Source organism: Prionailurus bengalensis, chromosome B1 (genome assembly GCF_016509475.1).
Source record: "Prionailurus bengalensis isolate Pbe53 chromosome B1, Fcat_Pben_1.1_paternal_pri, whole genome shotgun sequence".
NCBI lineage: Eukaryota > Metazoa > Chordata > Mammalia > Carnivora > Felidae > Prionailurus > Prionailurus bengalensis.
This window is the reverse complement of record NC_057344.1, coordinates 123,813,227-123,837,320: the sequence shown is the minus strand read 5'-3', so window position 1 is coordinate 123,837,320 and position 24,094 is coordinate 123,813,227. Positions and strand designations below refer to the sequence as shown.

The window sequence follows — 24,094 nt, the reverse complement described above, 5'->3', positions numbered from 1 at the left end:
AAGAAGTAACCAATTTGCTCTTTGGAATCTTCAAAAGGATCAGAATTTGGTGGTATGAAAATCTTATTCTCTTTCCTCTTTCTTTCTTTCTCTCTCTCTCTTTCTCTTTCCCTCTTTCTTTTTCTTTCTGTCTCTCCTCCCTTCCTTCCTTCCTTCCTTCCTTCCTTCCTTCCTTCCTTCCTTCCTTCCTTCCTTCCTTTCTTTTTCTTTCTCTTTCTCATTCATTCATTCATTTAATCAAAACGTGTTTATGGGGATAGTTTCCTACTCATCTTGATTCAGGGTGCTTTTAGTGCTGCTTCCATCTGAAGGAACACCCTTCTGTAAGCCTTGCTTTTCCTCCCATAGACTGGCAAAGGACAGTAGAGCAGCCAACACAAATTCCTTTTGGGCATGGCTAAAAACAGTGGTGATTTTATAACATCCTGGGCACTTCACATACATCTACCAGGAGCTGGAGCTCTGCACCAGGCACTTCTTTTTGTGCTGCTTCTTCCCCTCTTCCAGGGCGGGTGGAAGAGGGCCTTCCTGAGGGGGCATGTTCTTGTGAGGAGGTCGTGACTGCTGGAAAGCCCCTTTCCACACTTTATGGTAACTGCCCCTTCCCATGTAAGCAAAAGACTATTCTCTGGAGAGACAAAAAATGGAAAGTTTGTTGTCTGGGGACAAGACTTAAGTTAAAGGAACAGGTACCAGAGTACCATTCCAAATATAGATTAAGTGAAAATAGGTACACTGATGGTGAAAATCCCAATGTTATATCCCTTTGTCCTCTAGAACATAGACTTAAAGGTACTTATACAAAAGCACTATCTGACCACCCTTACAGATAATCTTGCAGTCAAAAAGACAACATATACTCATAGCTCCTAATCAACTTTTAAATCCCAGTTTTTATTTTATTTTATTTTATTTTATTTTATTTTATTTTATTATTTTATTTTATTTTGTATTTTTTTCATCATGGTAAGTGTACTCTTTAGTCCCCATCCCTTATTTCCTTCAGTCCCCAACCCACCTCCTCTCTGGTAATCATCAGTTTGTTCTCTATAGTTAAGAGTTTGTTTCTTGGTTTGCCTCTCTCTCTTTTTTCCTTTGCTCATTTATTTTGTTTCTTAAATTCACATGGTATCTGTCTTTCTCTGACTAGCTCACTTCACTTAGCATTATACTCTCTAGATCTATCCATGTTGCAAATGGCAAGATTTCATTCTTCTTTTATGGCTGAATAATATTCTAATAATATTCTTTAAGCATTCATCTTTCTTTTTAAAAATTTTTTAAATATTTATTTATTTTTGAGAGACAGAGACAGAGCATGAGTGGGGGAGGAACAGAGAGGGAGACACAGAATCTAAAGCAGGTTCCAGGCTCTGATCTGTCAGTACAGAGCCCTATGCAGGGCTCGAACCCACAAACTGTGAGATCATGACCTGAGCTGAAGTCAGATGCTTAACTGATTGAGCCACTCAGGCGCCCCTAACCATTCATCTTTCAGTGGACACTTGGGCTGCTTCCATAGTTTGGCTATTGTAAATAATGCTGCAATAAACATAGGGGTGACTGTATCCTTTCGAGTTACTGTTTTTGTATTTTTTTGGGTACTCAGTAGTGTGATTCCTGGATCATAAGGTAGTTCTGTGTTTAATTTTTTGAAGAATCTCCATACTGTTTTTCACAGTTGCTGTACCAGTTTGTATTCTCACCAACAGCACAAGGGCGTTCCTTTTTCTCCACATCCTCACCAACACTTGTTTCTTGTGTTTTTGACTTCAGTCATTTAGATAGGTGTGAGATGATAACTCATTGTAATTTTGATTCACCTTTCTCTGATGATGCATGATGTTGAGCCTCTTCTCATGTGTCTGTTGGCCATCTGTATGTCTTTTTTTTTTTTTTTTTTTTGAGGAATGTCTGTTCATATCTTCTGCCTATTTTTTAATTGGATTATTTGTTTTTTGGGTATAAAGTTGTATCAGTTCTTTGTATGTTTTGGATACTAACCTTTTAATGGATATGTCCTTTGCAAATATCTTCTCCCATTCTGTAGGTTGCCTTTTAGTTTTGTTGATTGTTTCTTTCACTGTGCAAAAGCTTTTTATTTTGATATAGTCCCAGTAGTTTACTTTTGCTTTTATTTCCCTTGCCTCAAGAGACTCTATCTAGAAAAATGTTATTACAGCCAGTATTAGAGAGATTACTGCCCATGCTCTCTTAGGATTTTTATGGTTTCAGGTCTCACATTTAGGTCTGTAATACATTTTATGTTTATTTTTGTGTATGGTGAAAGAAAGTGGTCCAGTTTCACTCTTTTCCATGTGGTTATCCAGTTTTCTCAACATCATTTGTTGAAGAGACTTTTTCCTATTGGTTATTCTTTCCTCCATTGTCGAAGATTAATTGACCATATAATCATGGGTTTATTTTGGGGTTTTCTCTTCTTTTCCATTGATCTATGTGTCTGTTTTTATGCCAGTACCATACTGTTTTAATTTTGTAATTACTTTGTAATATAACTTGAAGTCTGAGATTTAGATACTTCCAGTTTTGTTTTTCTTTTTCAAGCTTTAGCTATTTGAGGTCTTTTGTGGTTCCATACAAATTTAAAGATTGTTTATTCTATTTCTGTGAAAAATAGTACTGGTATTTTGATAGGGATTGCATTAAATGTATAGATTGCTTTGAGTAGTATAGACATTTTAACCATATTTGTTCTTCTAACCCATGAACATGGAATGGCTTTCCATTTCTTTGAATGGTCTTGAATATCTTTCATCAGTGTTTTACAATTTTTAGAATACAGGTCTTTTACCTTCTTGGTTAAGTTTTCTCCTAGATATTTTATTGTTTTTAATGTAATGTACATGGGATTATTTTCTTAATTTCACTTTCTCTTGTTTCACTATTAGTGTATAGTAATGCAACAGATTCCTGTACACTGATTTGTATCCTGCTACTTTACTGAATTCATTTATCAATTCTAGTAGTTTTTTTGGTGGAGTCTTTAGGGATTTCTATATATAGTATCATGTCATCTGCAAATAGGGAGAGTTTTACTTCTTCCTTACCTGTTTGGATACCTTTTACTTCTTTATGTTGTCTAATTGCTGTGGCTAAGACTTTAGTACTATGTTGAATAAAAGTGGTAGAGTAGAATCCTTGCCTTATTCCTGACCTTAGGGGAAAAACTCAATTTTTCACCATCGAGTATTATGTTCACTGTGGTGTTTCATATAACGCCATTATTATGTTGAGCTCTAGACTTACTTTGTGGAAGGTTTTTATAATGAATGGATTTTCTACTTTATCAAATGCTTTTTCTGCATCTACTGAAATTATCATATGTTTTTTATCTGCAATCTTATTGATGTGACATACATACTGATTGTTTTTGCAAATATTGAACTATGTTTGCATCCCAAGAATAAATCCCACTTGATCATGGTGTATGATTTTTTTAAATGTATTTTTGGATTCAGTTTGCCTAATGTATTGTTGAGGATTTTTGCATCTATATTCTTGAGAGATATTGACCTAGAGTTCTCTTTTGTTGTAGTGTCTTTATCTTGTTTTGGTATCAAGGAGATACAGGCCTCCTAGAATGAATTTGGAAGATTATTTCCTCTTTTGTTTTTTGGAATAGTTTGAGAAGAGTGGGTATTAACTCTTGTTTAAATGTTTGGTAGGGTTCACCTGTAAAGCCATCTGGTCCTGGACCTTTTTTTGTTTGGAGTGTTTTGATGACTGCTTCAGTTTCGTTGCTGTTAATTGGTCTGTTCAAATTTTCTATTTCTTCCTGCTTTAGTTTTGTAGGTTATATATTTCTAGGAATATATCCATTTCAATTTGTTAGCATACAGATTTTCATAATATTCTGTTAGAATTATTTGTATCTGTGGTGTTGGTAGTTGTTTCCCCTCTTTCATTGGTAATTTTATTTGGACCCCTCTCTCTTTTTTTTTTTTTTTTTAAATGAGTCTTGCTAGAGGTTTTTATCAATTTTGTTGATCTTTGAAAGAACCACCTCCTGGTTTCATTGATCTGTTCTATTGTTTTTTGTTGTTGTTTGTTTGGTTGGTTAGTTGGTTCCTACATCATTTATTTCTGCTCTAATCTCAATTATTTTCTTCCTTTTGTTGGGTTAGGCTTTTGTTTGTTCTTTTTCTAGATCCTTAAGGTGTAAGGTTAGGTTGTTTATTTGAGATTTTTCTCTCTTCTTGAGGTAGGCCTGTGTTGCTATAAACCTCCCTCTTAGAGCCACTTTTGCTGTATTCCAAAGATTTGAGACTATTGTGTTTTTGTTTTCATTTGTTTTCATGTAATTTTTTATTTCTTCTTTGATTTCTTGGTAGACCCATTCATTGTTTAGAAGCATGTTATTTAACTGCCATGTATTTGTGTTCTTTCCAGATTTTTTCTTGTGGTTGATTTCTAATTTCAGAACATTGTGGTCAGAAAAGATGTATGGTATGACTTTGATTTTTTTTAAATGTTGAGATTTATTTTGTAGACTAATATGTGATCTATTCTGGAAAATGTTATATATGCACTTGAATGTATGTTTTGCTGTTTTAGGATGAAATGTTCTAAATATGTCTTTTACATCCATCTGGTCCAGTGTGTCATTCAAAGTCACTCTTTCCTTGTTGATTTTCTGTGTGGGTGATCTGTCCATCAATCTAAGTGGGGTGTTAAAGTCCTCTACTATTAGTGTATTACTGTCAGTTAGTTCTTCTAAGTTTGTTATTAACTGTTTTATATATTTGGGTGTTTCCACGTTGGGTGCATAAATATTTACAATTGTTATATCCTCTTGTTGGATTGTCCCCTTTACTATTATATAGTGTCATTCTTTGTCTCTTGTTACAGTCTTTGTTTTAAAATCTATTTTGTCCAATATAAATATTGCTTTGCCGGCTTTCTTTTGACAGCCATTTGTATGGTAAATGTTTCTCTATCCCCTCACTTTCAATCTGCAGGTGTGTTTTGGTCTGAAATGATAAGCAGCATGTAGTTGGGTCTTGTTTTTTAATTCACTCTGTCACCCTGTGTCTTTTGATTGGAGCTCTTAGTACATTTACATTCAAAGTAATTATTGATTATTGCTATTTTGTTACTTGTTTTGTGGTTTCTGTAGATTCCCTCTTATCCTTTCGTCTCGTGCTCTCTTTCATTGTTATCTTTCTTTAGTGATATACTTGGATTTCTTTGTCTTTACTTTTTGCATATCTATTAACTGCTCTTTGATTTGAGATTGCCATTAGGTTTGTATATAATCTCTTCTGTGTATAGCGATCTATATTATGTTGGTGGTTACTTACATTTGAGTCCTCACTTCTCTCCCCACCACAATTTTAATGTATGGTGTCATACTTTACATCCTTTTATTTTGTGAGGCCCTTGACTGTTTTTTACAGAAATATTTATTTCTACTGTTTTTGTGTTTTTTTTATTTATCATACTCTAATTTACAGTTTTTCCTTTTTCACTTGAAGAGTCTCATTTAATAGTTCTTGTAGAGCTGGTTTAGTGTTCATGAACTCCTTGAGAAACTTTTCACCTCATTCTATTCTGAATTATACCCTTGCTGAATAGAGTATTCTTGGCTGCAGATTTTTCCCTTTCAGTACTTTGAATGTATCATGCCACTCCCTTCTGGCCTGCAAATTTTCTGCTGAAAAACCCACCGATGGCTCTATGGGGTTTTCCTTGCATGTAACTGTCTTTTCTCTTGCTGTTTAAAAATTTTTTCTATTGATCACTACTTTTTGGCATTTAATTACTGTATGTCTTTGTATGGACCTCCTCAGGTTGAATTTTTCGAGGGAATCCCTGTGCCTTCTTAATCTGATACCTGTTTCCTTCCTCAGATTAGGGAATTTTACAGCTATTATTTCTTCAGATAAATTTTCTGCCACCTTATCTCTCTCTTTTTCTTTTGAGATCCCTATAATGTGGTTGTTATCACACTTGTTGTAGTCAGAGTTCCCTAAGACTCTTCTCAATTTGTAGAATTTCCTTTCCTTTGCTCAGCTTGGTTACTTTACATTACTCTCTTCTGGGTCATTAATTCATTTCTCTGCTTCATCTAACCTGGTATTTATTCCATCAAGTCTATTTTTATTTCGTTTACTGTGTTCTTGATCTCTGATTGGTTCTTTTTAATCTCTGTGTTAATGGTCTCACTGATGTTCTCCACTCTTTTCTCCAGTCCAGTGAGTATCTTTATGATCATTAAATTCTCTATCAGGCATATTACTTGATATCTGTTTCATTTTGGTCTCTTGCTGTGGCTTGATCCTGTTCTTTCATTTGGGAGATGTTTCTCTGTCTCCTCATTTTGTCTGACTTTGTGTGTCTGTTTCTGTGTGTTAGGAAAGTCGGCTACTTCTCTTTCTGTTAATGATATTAGTCTTATGAAGAAGTGGTCCTGTAGTGCCCTGCAGTTCAGTGTCCCCTGTTCCCCAGGGCCTGCACTTCAGGGACCATCTCTTATGTGTGTTGCATGTGCTCTGCTGTTGAGTCTTGGCCTCTTTTTCCTTCATTCTAATTATCTACAGAGTCTCTCTATTGTATGCAGTAAAGTGTGTGGTGGTCAGCTTACGAAACACCTGCCCCTGCTGGGACTGAGGTCCTGCAAAATGAGCAGGTCAGGAGATATGTTATTGCGAGGGTTTGTACTGGTTTTCTGGGTAGGGAGTGGATAGCACTGGGACTGAGGTGAGCATGACTGGGAAAGGTGGATCTTGACCAACGTGTTGGGGAGGGAGATTTGATGCAAGCAAGTTAGGTAAGGAGTGTGGAAGCCTCACTGGTTCCCACAGGTGGCTATTGTTTTTGCTGTAGAGGAAATGGTACCTGCCAGCTTCTTTATTCCTGGAAGGGGTCTCTCCATAATCTTTGTCTCTCCTAGCTATGCTCTGAGATGAGCAAATTACTCTCTCCTCACCTGCCCCCATCCTCCCACCCCCTATTCGCCCCCGGGGTTTTCCAAACTGCTCGTTCTACACTGTATCTGCACAAGCTGTCATGCTATCTCTTTAAGGGCAGGAACTCTGCTTCCTGATACCTTCTGGGTTCTCCCAGAGTGGAGCCTCCTTATTTTTAAAGTTCTAGGCTTTAAGTCATGCTGGTTTCAAGAACTCATGAAATTTGGCCGCTTTCACTTTCAAAGGTAAATATTAGAGACCCATCCTCCCTGTTTGTTGTGGAAGATTTGTTTTCTGCCCTTCTCTGTACTACCAGCTTCCTCCCCACCATATATGGCCACAATTTGTTTCCCTCCCAGGTTTGTTTCCCTCCAAGACCACATCTTTGCATCTTCACCCTTCCTACCTTCTTTGATGTGGCCTCTTCCCTGTCTTTAGTTATAGAGTTTGTTCTCCCAGTCTTCAGGTCATTTTCCTGGGTTATTTATGCTGATATGGGTGTTATCTAGTTGTATCAATGGGACAAGGCAAACTTAGAGCCCTGCTACTCTACCATCTTCCCAGCCAACTTAAATCCTAATCTTTAATGAATATGCAGACAATGAGAGAGATGAGGATAGCTTCTAACATGAAAGATAATGAAATAAATAGAAAAAAAAGCATTGTAGAGAAAATAGAAACTGTACAGGGTAAGGAAAAAACAGTATCTTCAGATAAGTTAGAAAAACCTACTGTGAGCATGAAACTATAGTGGGATGCTATTTTTAAGAAAGAGGAACAGAACGAAAAAGGCTGAATGTTAAAAGCACAATAGCTAAAATGAAAGACAAATGTTTGGAGAAATAGTTGCAGAAGTAAAGCAAAAAACAAGAAGATGGAAAATACAAAAAAATATAGAGAGAATTGGGCTAAGAGTTTTAGAAAGAGATAAACAGGAGGAAATCGCCAAATAACTCCCATATCACAGAACTAATGTACATAATTTTCTATGATTAGAAGGGTCTGTCAAATGCCTAGCCTAATGGATAAAAATAGACCCATATCATGGCCCATCAATGTGAAATTTTAAAATGGGACAGGGGCACCTGGGTGACTCAGTCAGTTAAGCAGCCAACTCTTGATTTCGATTCAGGTCATGATTTCACAATTCGTGATCAAGCTTCACACTGGGCTTCATGCTGACAACACAGAGCCCGCTTAGGATCCTATCCGTCTCTGCCTCTCCCCTATTGATTCTCATTCTCTCTCTCTCTCTCTCTCTCTCTCTCTCTCTCTCTCTCTCTCTCCGTCTCTTTCTCTCAAAGATAAATAAACTTTAAAATGGGGCAAAGAACATCTTACAAGCTTAGAAAAAAGTTACATACAGAAGACTGTAAATCAGTTGACATCAGATATCTCAAAACACTGGCCATCAGAAGAAAATAGAGTACTGCCTTCAAATTTTGAGGGGAAATTAGTTCCAATATAGAATTCTATACCCAATCAAACTGTCAATCAAGTGTGAAGTTATAATAAAGACATTATCAAACATGAACATCTCAGAAAATCAGTATCCTACTTTTCCTCTGGAAGCCACTGAAAATGTCTTCCACCAAAAGAAGGGGTTTAAATTAACAAAGAAGACTACAGAGGAATCAGAAAACAAGGGATCCAACAAGAAAACAAAAATTTCTAGTAGTGTGGTGACACGAGAGCCCTAAATGGCCTGTTTTCAAAGAGCAACCAGTCCAGATTGGAACAAGTCAAAAGGCTAGACTCAAGATTGGGGTAATTCTTGGAGGAGATGAAATTGATTAAATACTTAAATAAGCTTAGTAAGAGAAGATCAGATAACTGATGGGGAATTTGGAGTTTAATTAATGATAAGTACTAGACAACGGATGGAAAGTTTGGAGTTGAATTAATGATAACTACATAGAAAACTAAGCAAATGAAAAAAATAATCCCAAGGGAAGTAAAAGTAATTCTAGGGAAAATAAAATACTATGAGAAATACTTGGAGGAATAGAATATGGATAGCAAAAAAGAACACTAACACTATCATTTTTAAAAAGAGTGAGAGCACATAACTAGATAAATATTAATGTCTTTCTGATTCACCCCTGATTTTATGTTTCTGAAATTCTTCTCATTTGAAGTATTGTCTGAAGCAAAGGAGCAACCAACAGTGTTCAGGACTTAAGTCATCCCTATTTATATCAAAGTTACTTTTTAGATTAAGGCTGCTCACATTTATAGAATATGATCTCTGAGGGCTTAGGTAGCTTATTGGAAAAGACAATCCATACTCCACTCCTACTTCTTTTTTATGGCATTAAGGAATCATTCACGTTTTGGAGTGGATTTTCATCATTTTGGCATCGATCTGGTGTCAAAAGCAGTGTAACAAGAGAACAAATCAAAACTGTTAAGCCATATTAAGATTTGTTTTTCTCCTTTCTTTTAAAGTTTGAATTTGCAAACTTTTTTATTTGGTATCAATGGATATTTACCTGAAACTAGAGAGTAGAACCTCACTCCTGTATTTATTTAACTGTTCATTCAGTCTCACATTCATTCAATCAAGTGTTCTTAGGTACTGGGCATTACACTGTATACGGTGTTTGTGATTGTTAATCTGCACTGTCCCTGCCCTCAAGGAGCTTATTATTATACTTTAGCTTATACTCAAGGGCGAGATGGAAATTTATTTTTTATTTATTTTTATTTTTTAAAGTTTATTTATTTGGCGGGGGGTGGCAAAGAGAGAGGGGGAGAGAGAAAATTCCAAGCAGACTCCATGCTATCAGCATGTCATGAACCATGAGATCATGACAGCCAAAATCAAGTCGTAAGTTTAACCAACTGAGTCACCCAGGAGCCATGGAAATTTGTTTTTTAAACAAATTTACAAACAAGCATATAATTATAAATTGTCATAATTTCTTGTATCAGAAAGTAATGGAATAAGGTGAGGGACTAATTTAAATTAGAGGCATAAACTCTGGGTGGGATAAAGCATTTTCAGACAGTCAAGATTTCAAAATATTTACCTCCTATATATATTATTATAGTAGTTCTCTTAGGAAGCTGCTAGAGGATGCTTCTATCAAATCAAAACAAGTGAAAGCAAAAGGATGTAGGTAACAGAGGAGAAGAACGTATCAAGATAATGATAAAAAATAAATTCTAGGATGTCAGCTGTGCCCCCAAAACAGAAGCAAATCTATATTGGATTTGGTCAGAATTCTCTGAAAATGCTGGATAAATTATTGGGAACTCTGAAGCAGCAAAGCAAATTAAGAAGATAATTGGAAAGAAATGGAATGGATTACTGTTGTATTTTGGGGGTAGATTGGTAGACTTTGGTAATTCATTGGATGTAGAATTAAATGAGAACAAGTGAGCAATGACTCCTAGATTTCTGCCTGCATAGATGGATAGATAAACTGTTCATTTACCAAGTAAAGGAAGTCTAGAAGACAGATTTCAGGTAATACCAGAAGTCCTTTTTAAACATGGAGTTTGGATGCTACAGGGGGGAGTATTCAAATGGAGATGTCAAGTGACCAGTTAAATAAATAGCTTGAGGCACAGAAGAGGGCTAGAGATGTGACTGTATAACTATCAACATAGAGGAGCAGTTTTGATGCTATGGAAGGGTATTAGATTTTCTGAGACGACAGTAACAACCAAAATAAGGTAAGAAAGAAAAGGATCAAGTCCCAAGGAAATGGAATTTATAGAGTCTGGTGGAAAAGGAGGAGCAAGTTTGAAACTACAGAGGGTGGATGTAGGCCAAAACTAGTTTGAAGTGGGTTTAAGAATGCATGTGAGTTGAGAAAGTAGAGACAGTGTATGTAGACAGTGCTATCAAGGAACTTGTTTGTGAAAGTGAACAGAGATTGGATAGTAGTTGAAGAACAGTGAAGTAGAAGAAAGTTGTTTTTAATATTGCTTTTTTTGTATAAGAAATATTAGAGCATATTTAATTGCAGATGATGAGGCTATAGAGTGAAGAGAGATTGAAGATGCTAAAGAGGCAAGCGGGACTGAGACCCCAAGCACATGTGAAGCATTGACCTTTAATAGTAGGCATATCATTCCAGTGCAAGAGCATACCACTTTAATGATCTGAGGGTAATAATAAGTCACCTTTACTTCAGCCATGTAAAAATGCAGTCTATTAAGAGTAATTTTTCTTCTTTGGCTAAAAGCCTTGAAACTATGAATTTATAACTTAGTAATTTAATTGTTCCTATGGTTACACCTATATGTTATGCTGGTGAACATTTTTTTACAGCCTTGAATAAAACTGGGTTAGAACGTTTTCTTTAATGCCATTTTTCCTTTTCAAGAGCATTTAAACTGTATCTGATAGTTCCTGTATTTGAAAAGTATTTGTATTTATCAGTAATGGTACAAAATGAGCATGTATTGAAAGTAATAGAATACAGTTACTGTGTTTAAATTTTATTTGCTTACTCTATATGTCCCTCTCCTTTTTTGCAGAGTCAAGTAAAGAACAGTTTGCCAGTACAAACATTGCTGAAGAACTGGTAAAACTCTTCAAGAAACAAATAGAACATGATAAAAGGGAAATGATTTTTGAAGTCCTTGCTCCATTGGCAGAAAATGGTGAGAAATTAAATGCACCTCTTGATTATTTATCATGTATGCTTTCCATTCTTCCTGATATTATTGAATTGCCAGATATTTAACTCAAAGCCTTTCTTTGCTTTATTAATGATGTGTTAAGTTTTATTTTGGGTGTCCATAACTTTAGCTACATTATCTACTCGATTACTATATCTACATTGGCCAAAGCTACTTACCAAGTTCCTTTGATTTTAAAGTCTTGCCAAACATCGTTCTGTAGGTTACACATTTTTGTGCCCATCTGGAAAAGGCACCAGAGAGGCTGAACTCCACTTATATAACCTTGCAGGGCAAAGGGACAGTGTAGACACTGGTAAACTATTCCCATCTTTGCATTAAAAAATCTTAAGGGATACACCATTGGAATAAGAGTGAACCAGAGTAAACAAAACATCCCATATAATTTTTCAGATACAGTGTCTAGCACATAATCAGAGAGGACCAGGTACATGAGGAGACAAGATATTGTAAGCAAGAACCAGCCCAAAGAACAGGCAACCACAGCAAATCTCCAGATATTGAAATTATTAGACAGTGATTCACAGGTATGCTTATTATGTTCAGAGAGTTAAAGGCAAGCTTGAAACATTTAGAAGGAAACTAAAAACTATAAAAGGTAACATAGCAGACTTGAAAAAGAAACAATTAGAAATTCCTGAATTGGAACAATATAGCCCCAAATAAGAACCTAATGGATGCGTTTAACAGCAGATTAAATATAGTTGTTTTAGAGAACCAGTGAACTGGAAGATAGACTGGAAGGAAATCCACAATGAAGTATAAAGAGAAAATAATCAGCATACATAAAAAAGAGAATAAGAAGTACAGAGGATACAGTGAGAAGGTCTCATATACATTGTGTGGAGTTCCAGAAAGTGCAGGGGGGGAAGCAGAGGCAATATTTTTTTTTTAATTTTGGCATAGAATTTACCAGAAATTGTGAAAGATAACAAAGATTCAAAAACTCAAATGAATCTAAAACCTGATAAAAAGAAATCTACATTTTTTTATACTGAAACTACAGGAAACTAACGACAAATATCTTAAAAGTAGCCAGGAAAATAATAGATTATCCTAAAAGAGGTGATAGTTTGACTGATTGTTAATCTTCCAGCACAACAATGAAAGTCAGATGACAATGAAACATCTTCTATGTGATGAAAAAATAAATAAATAAATAAATGCCAACCTAGAATTCTAAACCCAATGAAGGCATCCTTCAAAACTAAAGGCAAAATAAAGATATTTTCAGAGTAAAAACTGAGAAAGTTCACCACTGACTTTTAAGGTGATTACTAAAATAATTTTTAAAAACAACATGTAACTGCCAAACTAATGGACGGATTTATGGGAAGATTTTTTAATCTTTATTAAAAAAAAATTTTTTTTAATCTTTATTTATTTTTTGAGAGAGAGACAGAGTGTGAGCAGGGGAGGAGCTGAGGAGAGGGAGACACAGAATCTGAAGCAGGCTCCAGGCTCTGAGCTGTCAGCACAGAACCCTACACAGGGCTTGAACTCCCGAACCGTGAGATCATGACCTGAGCCGAAGCCAGATGCGTAATTGACTGAATCACCCAGGCACCCTGGAAAGATTGTTTCTTTAAATACACCTTCAATCAATACACCTTCAATAACAGAAAAGAGGAGAGAAAAAGGAACATAGAACAGGAGTTACAAATACAGCATAAAAAATATATTAGATTTAAGACACAGTATTACAGTAATTACATTAAATATACTTGACCTAAATGCTTTAATTAAAAGACCAGTTGTCAGCTGAATTTTAACAATCAACTATACTTTTGGGATGCCTTGGTGGTTCAGTCAGTGGAGCATCCAACTCTTGATTTCAGCTCAAGTTATGATCTAACGGTTTGCGGGTTCAAGCTTGTGTCGGGTTCTGCACTGGCAGCACGAAGCCTGTTTGGGATTCTCTTTATTTCCTTCTCTCTCTGCCTCTCCCCTACTTGCTCTTTCTCTCTCTCAAATAAATAAATAAAACTTTTTTTTAATTAAAAAAATTTTTTTTTAAAAATCAACTATACTTTTTAAAACAAACAACCCACCTGTTAAATATAAGGAGATTTAAAAGATTTAGAATAAAAGGATTTAAAAAATCATTCAAACTTAAAGAAGACTGAGATAGTAATATTTAATCTTAAATAGAATTTAAGATTAAAAGACTCAATAGAGATAAGGTGACTTATGGTGATGAAAGTTTAATTCAACTGTGAGCTATAATAAATATACATTACCCCAAAACATATGAAGGCAAAATACTCAGAACTATGAAGAGAAATAGAAAAATTCATAAATATCATGGGAGCTTTTAATGCCTCTGAGTAATTTATACTACAAGCAGATTAAGAAAAACAACAAGGATATAGAAAATGTGAACAACATGATTAAGAAAATTGATTTAATGGATGTATTATAGAGTACTGCACCCAGCTGCAGGGCCCTTTCTTTTCAAATACACATGAAATATATAAAACATGCATAGTTATGAAAAAGTTTTAACAAATTTCAAAGGATTGCAACCTTATGGAGTATATTCTCTGACTTAAGTGAATTGTCTAATAATAAAAAGATAACTAGGAAATCCATTTATACTTACATATTTAACAATATACTTCGAATACCTCAGAGGTCAAAGAAGAATTGTGTTGGAAATTAGAAAATTTTCTAATAATGAAAGCAATGCTATATTTTAAATCTTATGTAGGTAAAGTCATACTTGGAAAGAAATCTGAAGAGCTGAAATTAATAAAATAGAAAATTCATAATGCAATATCGGTGTATAATCACTAAAATTCAGTCTGAAAGACTAAATAAAACTAGTAAATCCCTGCTAGGATTAATCAAGGGAAAAAAAAAAAAAGGAGAGAGAGCGAGAAAAGGCATAGATAACCAAAATCAAGAATGAAAAAGGAGATCTCACTATAGAGATCTTATACCAAATACCAACAGACACCATTTATGAGAATAAAGGCCAGTCTCACCATGAACATAGATCTAAAATTCCCCTTCAAATTTTAGCAAGCCAAATCTAATAATATATTCAAAGTTAATCATTATAGCAAAATGGATTTATTCTGAAAATACAAAGCAGTTTAATATTGAAAATGCAATGAATATAATTTGTATTAAAACTTGTTAAAAATCAAATGATCTTCAGAAAAGAAAGCATCTGATAAGATTAACTATCCATTCACGATTTTAAAAAACTCTTTGCAAGCCAGCACTAAAAGAGAGTGAGAAGGATATATATCAGAAGCCTACAGAAAGTATCATACTCAATGGTGAAACAAAAAGCATTTCCCTTGAGTTCATGAATAAGAAAAATCATTCCCACTTCTGTTTATTATTGTCTTATGGGAACTAACCAGTGCAGTAGAGAAAAGATACAGGAAAGACATCAAACAAATAAATACCATATACCTCCTTATTCATAGATGATATGGTTATATATGTCAAAAATTCAAAAGAATCTATAGGTGAGTTTTTTAATTAGGATGAGTTATGTTGGGGTGCCTGGGTGGCTCAGTTGGTTGAGCAGCCAACTTCGGCTCAGGTCATGATCTCGTGGTCCATGAGTTCGAGCCCTGGATGGGGCTCTGTGCTGACAGTTCAGAGCCTGGAGCCTGCTTCAGATTCTGTGTCTCCCTCTCTCTCTGCCCCTCCCAACTCATGCTCTGTCTCTCTGTCAAAAATAAACAAACATTAAAAAAAAAAAATTTAGAATGAGTTATGTTGCTAGCCAAAGCAAAACATAAGCAAACAAAAAATCAAAAACATTTTATTCCTATAAATCAGCCAAAAAATAGTTACAAAATGCATTTTTAAGAAATATATTATTTATAAAGCATAAAAAACAAAATACTTTAAGAATGGACTAATAAAAGATGTGCAGGGTCTCTTGTAGAAAACTGTAGAAAAGCATCAAGAGATGATATGTTGTAAAAGTATTATATCTCCCCATATTGATCTGTAGACTCAATGGAATTCTAACCAAATCTCAGAAGACCAGGTATAGCCAAGACACTGAAAGAGAACAAAGTAGCAAAACTGGTTTTACTGCATAACAATAATAAAACTTTATTCTGATAAAACTATAATAATTAAAAGGCAGTGTGGTATTGGTGCTAGGCTGAATGAGAAGACCAGTAGAACAGGATACCCCAGAAACAAATGGATGCATTAATAGGTGCTTATTTTATTAGGAGGAAGAAAAGTTGTCACTGCAAAACAGCGTGGAAAGAACAGTCTTTTCAATAAACAATGCTGGGAATATGGGGGACAAATCAATTGAAGACACATATATAAACTCCCATTTCATACTGTACTAAAAAAAAGGTATTCAGATAGATTATTAAGCAAAATGGAAAAGTTAAAACCAGAAAGCATACCTTAAAAAATAGAAGATAGAAGAATATCATCATGGCCTTGGAGTATAGTTTTATTAGGTCACAACAATCTCAAGCATAAAGGAAAAGATTGATAAATTTGGCCAAAACTTTCTAATAATGAAAATGAAAGACACCAAAAAAAACACCGTTAAGAGTAAAAAGCAAGACAGTGTGTGAGAAGATATTTATGACACACATAATCAAAAGAGTGTGTAAATATATAAAAACTCCCACAAATCATTAAGAAAAATGTAGAAATTCCAGTGGGAAAATGCATAAAAAATTTAAATAGGCACTAGACAAAAGATAAAATCCAAATGGCTAATAAACATGAAAATATGCTTAACTCATTAATAACTGAGATACAAAATAAAATCAAAATAAAATACTACCATGTATCTACTGGAAAGTATAATAATATCAAATGTTGATGAGGTTATGGAGTAGTGGAAACTCACTACATGCTGGTGGGTGTGCAGTTTGGAAAACCATATCTGTTGAGTTGGAGATTGTATTCTGTGTGATCCAACAATTTTGCTCTTAAAGTGTACCCAGAAACATGCACATGTGCACCAGAAGCCATTACAGGAATGTTCTTAGCACTATTTATAATAATGAAAAATTAGAAACAACTCCTATCCATTAACAGTAGAATAAATAATGGTATATTCATATAATGGAAAAATATATACTTACAAAAAGGAATGAAGACAACTATAACCAGTAGTATAGATGAATCTTATAAACATTGAAAGGGAAAAGCCAACACTGAAAAATATGTATTGTAAGATTCCACTTATATAAAGTTCAAAAAAAGGTAAAATTAAACTGGTTTTTAGGAATGCCCATTTGATAAAAACAATAAGGAAAAGTATGACTATGATTACCATAAAAATCAAGTAGTTAGAGGGCTGGAGGGAAGAATATGTGATAGGAAAAGGGAATGCACAGAGGGGCTTCTTGGGATGTTGGCAATGAATTTCTTGATCTAGGTAGTAGCTGCATGGTAATTTGCTTAATAATAATTAAGCTAATATGCATATTATGCACTTTTCTGCATTTGTGGCTTTTTTTACCATTTAGAAAAGATTTTAAAATATATATATATACCTACATAGATACATATTATATACATACATACATATGCAAATAGTAGTTATAAAGATAGATGGTCCTTAGGCAGAATGGTGTTAATAAATGGTGCTGGGCTGTCTGCTTTGGCAGACTGCCTTGCTGATCTTCCTTAATAAGGCTATTGAAGCCTCCCACATATATATGTATATGATTAAAGTCAAACTGTGAGAGGAGAGATCTATAAATTTTAATCTTGACGGATTTAAAATTTTCTAAATGCCTTCGATCTTATTCTTTAGGCAGAAAGTTGTTTTTCATCTCATTTGGTGGTTTGGCCAAATGAAATTTTTATGGTGACCTTCAGTCAATTTTATGCCATAGAATTACCTGTAACCTTTCTTGTAATATGTCAAAATAACAAAGTTTTTCTTATATGTTTTCTCCTTTACTATCTTCACTTCTATCTTATAATCGTGCAGCAAATTGAATGATACCTTTGAAAACTTGTTTCTGGACTATCCTTAGTATATCACCCTTGGTTTTCCTTATGTGCAAAGGAGACATTTAAATTGGGATTTGTATAATTCAAGGTTTTTAGGAATTTTAAGGTTTTTTTTTTTTTTAACATGGCTTTGATTCTAGTCACCACACATTTCTAGCCCTAGCATTCTGTAACCAAGGAAACGCCCTACTTTCAGGATAGCACAGTACAAGTGTACCTTTTAAAAAAATATTCCAGTTTGAATATTCTGTGTATTCTGGAGATAATATTCTAAAGATTATCAGTGATCCTGGTGTTAGGGGGAAATGAAACCTAAATTTTATATCTTAAAATTGCCCAGAAGAAAATGTCAAGTATAAAAAAGGTCTTTGTTTCTCCCAAATAATAATAACCTGAAGCTGCCATTGCTGTATATGTGCACATATACAGCTTAGGGAAACCAATGGCTAAAATAATATCCAACTGAAAAATAAAATTTAAGTTTAAAAATTTCTATGTAGCAAGTTTCTAAGGTCAGTTCATCTACATTTATTGTAAGCTGTATAAATATACCCAGAGCATTTAGGTAGACCAGTTTATGTTAAAATACAAAGATGAAAGAGGTATGTCTACTCTAATGAGGGAGACAGATATGGATATGAATATAAAACCTGCAATTAAGTATGTTCTATAATAAAAAAATGTTATTAGGGGTGCAAACAATTTGATAAGAGTAGAACTTACTATGAAGAGAATTTTTAACAATATAATTGGGATGTAAATTTTTCTGTTAAAATACCTTCACACTGTTGGTTATCAGAAAGCTCAAAAGTTATTTTTTTCTTTCAACTTTTATTACGGAAATTTTAAAACCTATTCAGATGTAGTGAGAATATAGTCTAATGAACCACCAAAGATCCATCACCCAAGCAAACTTGAAATTAACGAAAACCTGAAGTCCTTTTTCAAAACATGGCTTTTAAAGTTCAGAAAGTTACAGATTTATTAACTGCCTTAGAAAAATAACATCTAGGGGCACCTAGGTGTCTCAGTCTGTAGAGCGTCCGACTTCAGCTCAGGTCATGATCTCATGGTTCGTGGGTTTGAGTTCCATGTAGGGCTCTGTGCTGACAGCTCAGAGCCTGCAGCCTGCTTCAGGTTCTATGTCTCCCTCTCTCTCTTCCCCTCCCCCACTCACACTCTGTCTCTCTCAAAAAAAAATAAATAAACATTTTAAAAATTAGAAAAATAACATCTAGGGGCGCCTGGGTGGCTCAGTCGGTTAAGCGGCCGACTTCGGCTCAGGTCATGGTCTCACGGTCCATGAGTTTGAGCCCCGCGTCAGGCTCTGTGCCGACAGCTCAGAGCCTGGAGCCTGTTTCCGATTCTGTGTCTCCCTCTCTCTGACCCTCCCCCGTTCATGCTCTGTCTCTCTCTGTCTCAAAAATAAATAAATGTCAAAAAAAAAAAAAAAAAAAAGAAAAATAGCATCTATACAAGTATGAATCCAAATATATACGTATGGTATAGTTTGAAATTTACTAATAGCTCTTTACTTTTCAATAACTTTCTATTCACATGCCATTAGTGAGTATATTTTTACTTTATATAACAGCATATGTGTTTTATTTTAAACAGTGTATTTAATAGTATTACCTTTTTAAAACATGAGCATAATATCTACAATAACAGTGGAGTGCTATTACTTTCCTTCAAAGCTGAGAATCAATTTGTTTAGGTGCTGCAGACATTGCAAAAAGTGCCCTAATGTCAAGTAAAAAAGAAAATTGAAATAAAACTTTTGTGTATATAAGCTGCACTGTCAGATAGTTCCTTTTGAAACTCAAATCTTCAGACATGTATTATGTAATCATGCATTTTCTTGATTTCTTATAAGTCTTCATAATAGGTTGCTTATACCAGAACTTCTGTTTCATCTCAAGTTTTGGTTATTTTGTTCACATTATTTTTTAGATGCTATTAAACTACAGCTGGTGGAAGCAGGGCTGGTAGAATGTCTACTAGAGATTGTTCAGGAGAAAGTGGATAGTGAAAAAGAGGAGGATATTGCTGAGCTCAAAACTGCTTCAGATCTAATGGTTTTATTACTTCTTGGAGGTGAGTTATAATTTAAGTCAACCTAAGAACATGATTATTAGATTTTTTTTTAGTGTATTGTCTCTTTTGTGAACACTATATATATAATATATATATATATATATATTAGGCATTTTCTCATTTTCCTGCCTCATTTAATCCTGGTGTGATGATTTGAAACCTTAAACATATCATGAAGAGAACTAGAGATAGTGAACCTGGAAAAGAGGAGTTTTCACTATCTTACAATATTCAAAGAGCTGTCATAGGACAACTGTGGCACTAAAAGCTAGAGGGCTACTTGGGACTTAGACTAGAAAAATCCTAAACTCTTTTATAAAAAGAGTCATTACTTGTCCTTTTATGAAATATCATTTCTGAAGTATATAGTTATCCAGTTGGATATTCATTTAGGAATATGGATTTGTTGCTCTATATTATTTTCCTTTTATCTATTTGTTTCATTTACTTCCAGATGAATCCATGCAGAAATTATTTGAAGGAGGAAAAGGTAATGTGTTTCAAAGGGTGCTGTCCTGGATTCCATCAAATAACCACCAGCTACAGCTTGCTGGAGCACTGGCCATTGCAAATTTTGCCAGAAATGGTAAGCATCTCATATTATCCTTTTTAAATCAGATGTTCTATTTTGTTTTTGTTTTTGTTCACCATTACATGTACTAAAACGAACATTTCAGAAGTTAGTATGAAGTGTACTGCTACCTTAATTTTTTTGAGATACGAAATACTTAGTGTTTTTTTGTTTTTGTTTTTGTTTTTTTAAAGTAAGCTCTGCTTACCAACATGGGGCTTGAGCTCACTACCCCAAGATCAAAATTCACATGCTATACCAGCTGAGCCAGCCAGGCACCCCTACTTAGTGCTATTTCTAGAAAATTACATATTTTGTGCAATTTAACTAAGTCCTGGTATTTTAAAGATCATGAATAGTGATTGTAAAGTCCTTCTTTGAGTACTCTGTACTTTAGAGATCAGTAAATTTGAGTCCCATTCTAATATCCTCTTACCTGGGAGGATATGCTCTCTTGCCTGGTGATTGTTTTTTTTAAGTTTTTATTTACTTATTTTGAGAGATAGAGAACGAACAGGGGAGGGGAAGAAAGAGAGGGGGGAACAGAGGATCCAAAGCGGGCTTTGTGCTGACACCAGAGTGCCTGTGGTGGGGCCCAAACCCATGAACCATGAGATCATGACCCAGACTGAAGTCAGTTGCTTAACCAACTGAACCACCTAGGCGCCCCGCCTGGTGATTTTTTAATTTAATAATGTGAGTATTATTTGTAGGGTTATTGTGCCTTATTTATCCTTTTATGCCTACTGAACTTAAGTATGAGTAATCAGTCCTCTCATTTAGAGTAGAATATTTAATTTCGTTTAATAACATTTCCAAGGCACCAGACCTTCATGTTCCTTTCTGAAGTCTGGAACTTCTGTTCACTCTAGAAACTTATACTGTGTCTAGGAAAATCGGTTCTTCTTGTTTTTAGCTCGAATTTATTCTAATGTGAATTGTATATCATAATGGATGGCTTATTTCGTTTTTACTTCCTTATTTCTGAGGATGATCATTCACTCCTTAGTGATGTAATTAGGAATAGTAAAATATTGGTAATTGTTGAAGGTAAATGTGGAGTAGTGAGTGGTTCATTATAATATTCTCTCTGCTTTATACATACATATTTCAAAAGTTTTGTCATTGAAAAATAAACATCAGCCATGATAACAAAATATAGAGTACTGTCACTGTAACATTGGCAGAACTTAGGCCTACTTGACTATAAATGAAAATTATTGGTAGACATTTTAAGCATGTGGTTCCTATTTACTCATCTAATATATTGTCAGGCTCTATGCTAGAGATTTTTCTGGTCATGACTTCTCACTCAATAAAGAAAAAAATCTATAAATCTGATGGGAGAAAGTATTGGAATTCATCTTATTTTCATGTAGTTCCATTTTCCCTAATGTATAATGGACAATTGATAGGCATCACTATTATAAAATACTTATAGGTATTTGTAAAGAGGAAAGGAAAAAATGCTTTTGTTTTGTTCAGATGGAAATTGTATCCATATGGTAGACAATGGAATTGTAGAAAAACTTATGGATTTACTGGACAGACATGTAGAAGATGGAAATGTAACTGTGCAGCATGCAGCATTAAGTGCCCTCAGAAATCTGGCCATTCCAGGTAAGACTTAAAAATGGTGAACAACTATGTAAGAAATAAGATCTATTGTTTTGGGAAGGTATTTATTTTATGTGATTTGTGGACCTGCCCTGACCAAGAAAAAAAAATCTTCAAATTATTTATATTTTTCTCACTAATAAATGGAGATATATCAAATAAGTTTTCTAAGACTATACAGGTATAATTGTTGTATTTGTTCAGATCATTCAAATATTCTGTTACCTTTTGTAAACTCCTAGATTTTCATCATATTGTATGGTTAAGCTTTTTTAAGCATCTTCAGTTGAGGTAGGATAATAGCATCATTTAAGAGAGTCCCTATAAGAATGACTTTTAGGGGGGGTTTCCCCTTCTATATAAGCAGACATAATTTTTAAAAATAGCCTTAATGTGTCTTTGGATTAAAGACATTTTGAGCCATGAAATCACATTATCATGGTAAATAGTACAGGAGATAGTTAAAGCTATTATTCTACTTTCTAAAAATAAACTTCTGATTAGGTAAAATAGTATAACTGTATGATGATACAATCTATAAGATATCAATTTGGTTCATATAACAGATTAATATTGCTTATTAATGTCTATAACATCTATAGTAACGCAATTGGGTCAAGAACACAGGTAAAAAGAAACATTTATTAAGCCTGAGGAATTGTGCTTTTTGTAAATAAGACAACATTGTCAGTGTTCCTTTTCAAATTGTTTAAGTGTTTTGAGATTAGGTTTAAAAAAGCCAGTATGTATGATTTTGTATGTTATGCTCCTATAGACAAACAAGATAATTACCCTCACCCCCAGTCCCATTCTTAAAATACACAGAAAAGCAACATGACCTTTAAATAGAAAAATGTAACATGGGGCCTTAAAAATAGTAAGACAATAAATGTATATTGAACTGAATGACTATCATCAAGAATGCTAGCACCATTTTAACTATATTCTTTTTCCTCTCTCTCTCTCTCTCTCTCTCTAGTTGTAAATAAAGCAAAGATGTTATCAGCTGGAGTCACCGAGGCAGTTTTGAAATTCCTTAAGTCCGAAATGCCCCCAGTTCAGTTCAAACTTCTGGGAACGTTGAGAATGTTAATAGATGCACAAGGTAAAAGAAATGCTTTCCCAAGGTACATTTTTGGTATGACAGTCAGTGTGCCTTAGTTGAAAAGGACTTGTTTTTAGCTTTGAGAATTATGTAATCATAAAGATGAATGGCAAATAAAAGGCAAAAAGAGATTGGTTTTAGAGCTCCATTCATTAATCCCCATGCTTGGTTATAATTGACTTTAAATGGAAATTATATTGCATCTCTTTATTGTACATATAATCCTGGTTTATCACTGATTCATTAGCAGTTCTGAAGGGTTTTTATGTTTTAGTATTTCATACCCATTTTTACTTTGTCTTAAGAATCATGTTTCAATATACTGACAGTCAAAATTTTTTTTAATTTGTTTGGCAGACAGGAAGATCATTTTTCTGTTTACAGAAACAACCATGAAAACCACTGCTTGGAATGACTTACATTTATTTACTTATTTCTAAATTCTAAACCTTTGTCTGTATTGATTCCTCAGTCCTTCTGATACTCTTTGTTGTATTTTGCCAGAGTACTAACAGACTACCAGGCTGAACCACAAGAGTATAAAATTGTATTTTTGTATTTTGTATGAAAGTCCACAACTTTATAGAAAAAGCTAAACAGTCCATCAGATACGGAGTATTCGCAGTTCTTAATAAAATCATTGTGCTGTGGTTTTAGATGTATAGTTTCCTTTTGCACTCTTACAGTCTGTGCCAGGTACTTCAGTTGGTTGCCTATCAATGATTGCTTCTTTTGTGGTTTGCCTTCTTTCCTATAGCAGAAGCTGCTGAACAACTGGGAAAGAATGTTAAATTAGTGGAGCGTTTGGTGGAATGGTGTGAAGCCAAAGATCATGCTGGTGTGATGGGGGAGTCAAACAGACTGCTGTCTGCCCTCATACGACACAGTAAATCAAAAGTAAGTTCCAGAGGAAACCATTTGCTGGAAAACCTGCAAGTGGCCCCTTTGGAAACTCAATATCATAGATCCTATAAATAAGCTTGCATTTCACTATTTATATATAAATACATTACAGGTGTACCTCAGAAATATCATATAGGTTCAGTTCCAGAACACTGCAATAAAGTGAAAATGCAGTAAAGCAAGTCAAATGAACATTTTGGTTTCCTAATGTATATAAAGTTGTGTTTACACTATATTGTAGTCTCT

General features: G+C 34.4%; 1 protein-coding gene and 1 pseudogene across 6 annotated transcripts in view; one reads left to right on the top strand and one right to left on the bottom strand.

Annotated features, from left to right (window-relative positions):
* Positions 1 to 24,094, top strand: part of RAP1GDS1 (Rap1 GTPase-GDP dissociation stimulator 1) — a 175,973-nt gene that overhangs the window by 129,405 nt on the left and 22,474 nt on the right. For 4 of the 6 annotated variants that reach the window (XM_043571988.1, XM_043571972.1, XM_043572003.1 and 1 more), the window contains 6 exons: positions 11,421 to 11,546; positions 19,509 to 19,652; positions 20,107 to 20,238; positions 21,709 to 21,843; positions 22,820 to 22,945; positions 23,703 to 23,842. In XM_043571988.1, the coding sequence (XP_043427923.1) occupies positions 11,421 to 11,546; positions 19,509 to 19,652; positions 20,107 to 20,238; positions 21,709 to 21,843; positions 22,820 to 22,945; positions 23,703 to 23,842 (803 nt within the window). The remainder of the gene's footprint in view (positions 1 to 11,420; positions 11,547 to 19,508; positions 19,653 to 20,106; positions 20,239 to 21,708; positions 21,844 to 22,819; positions 22,946 to 23,702; positions 23,843 to 24,094) is intronic. The other 2 variants (XM_043571980.1, XM_043571996.1) reach the window with 1 other exon arrangement.
* Positions 239 to 1,071, bottom strand: LOC122478368 (annotated as a pseudogene).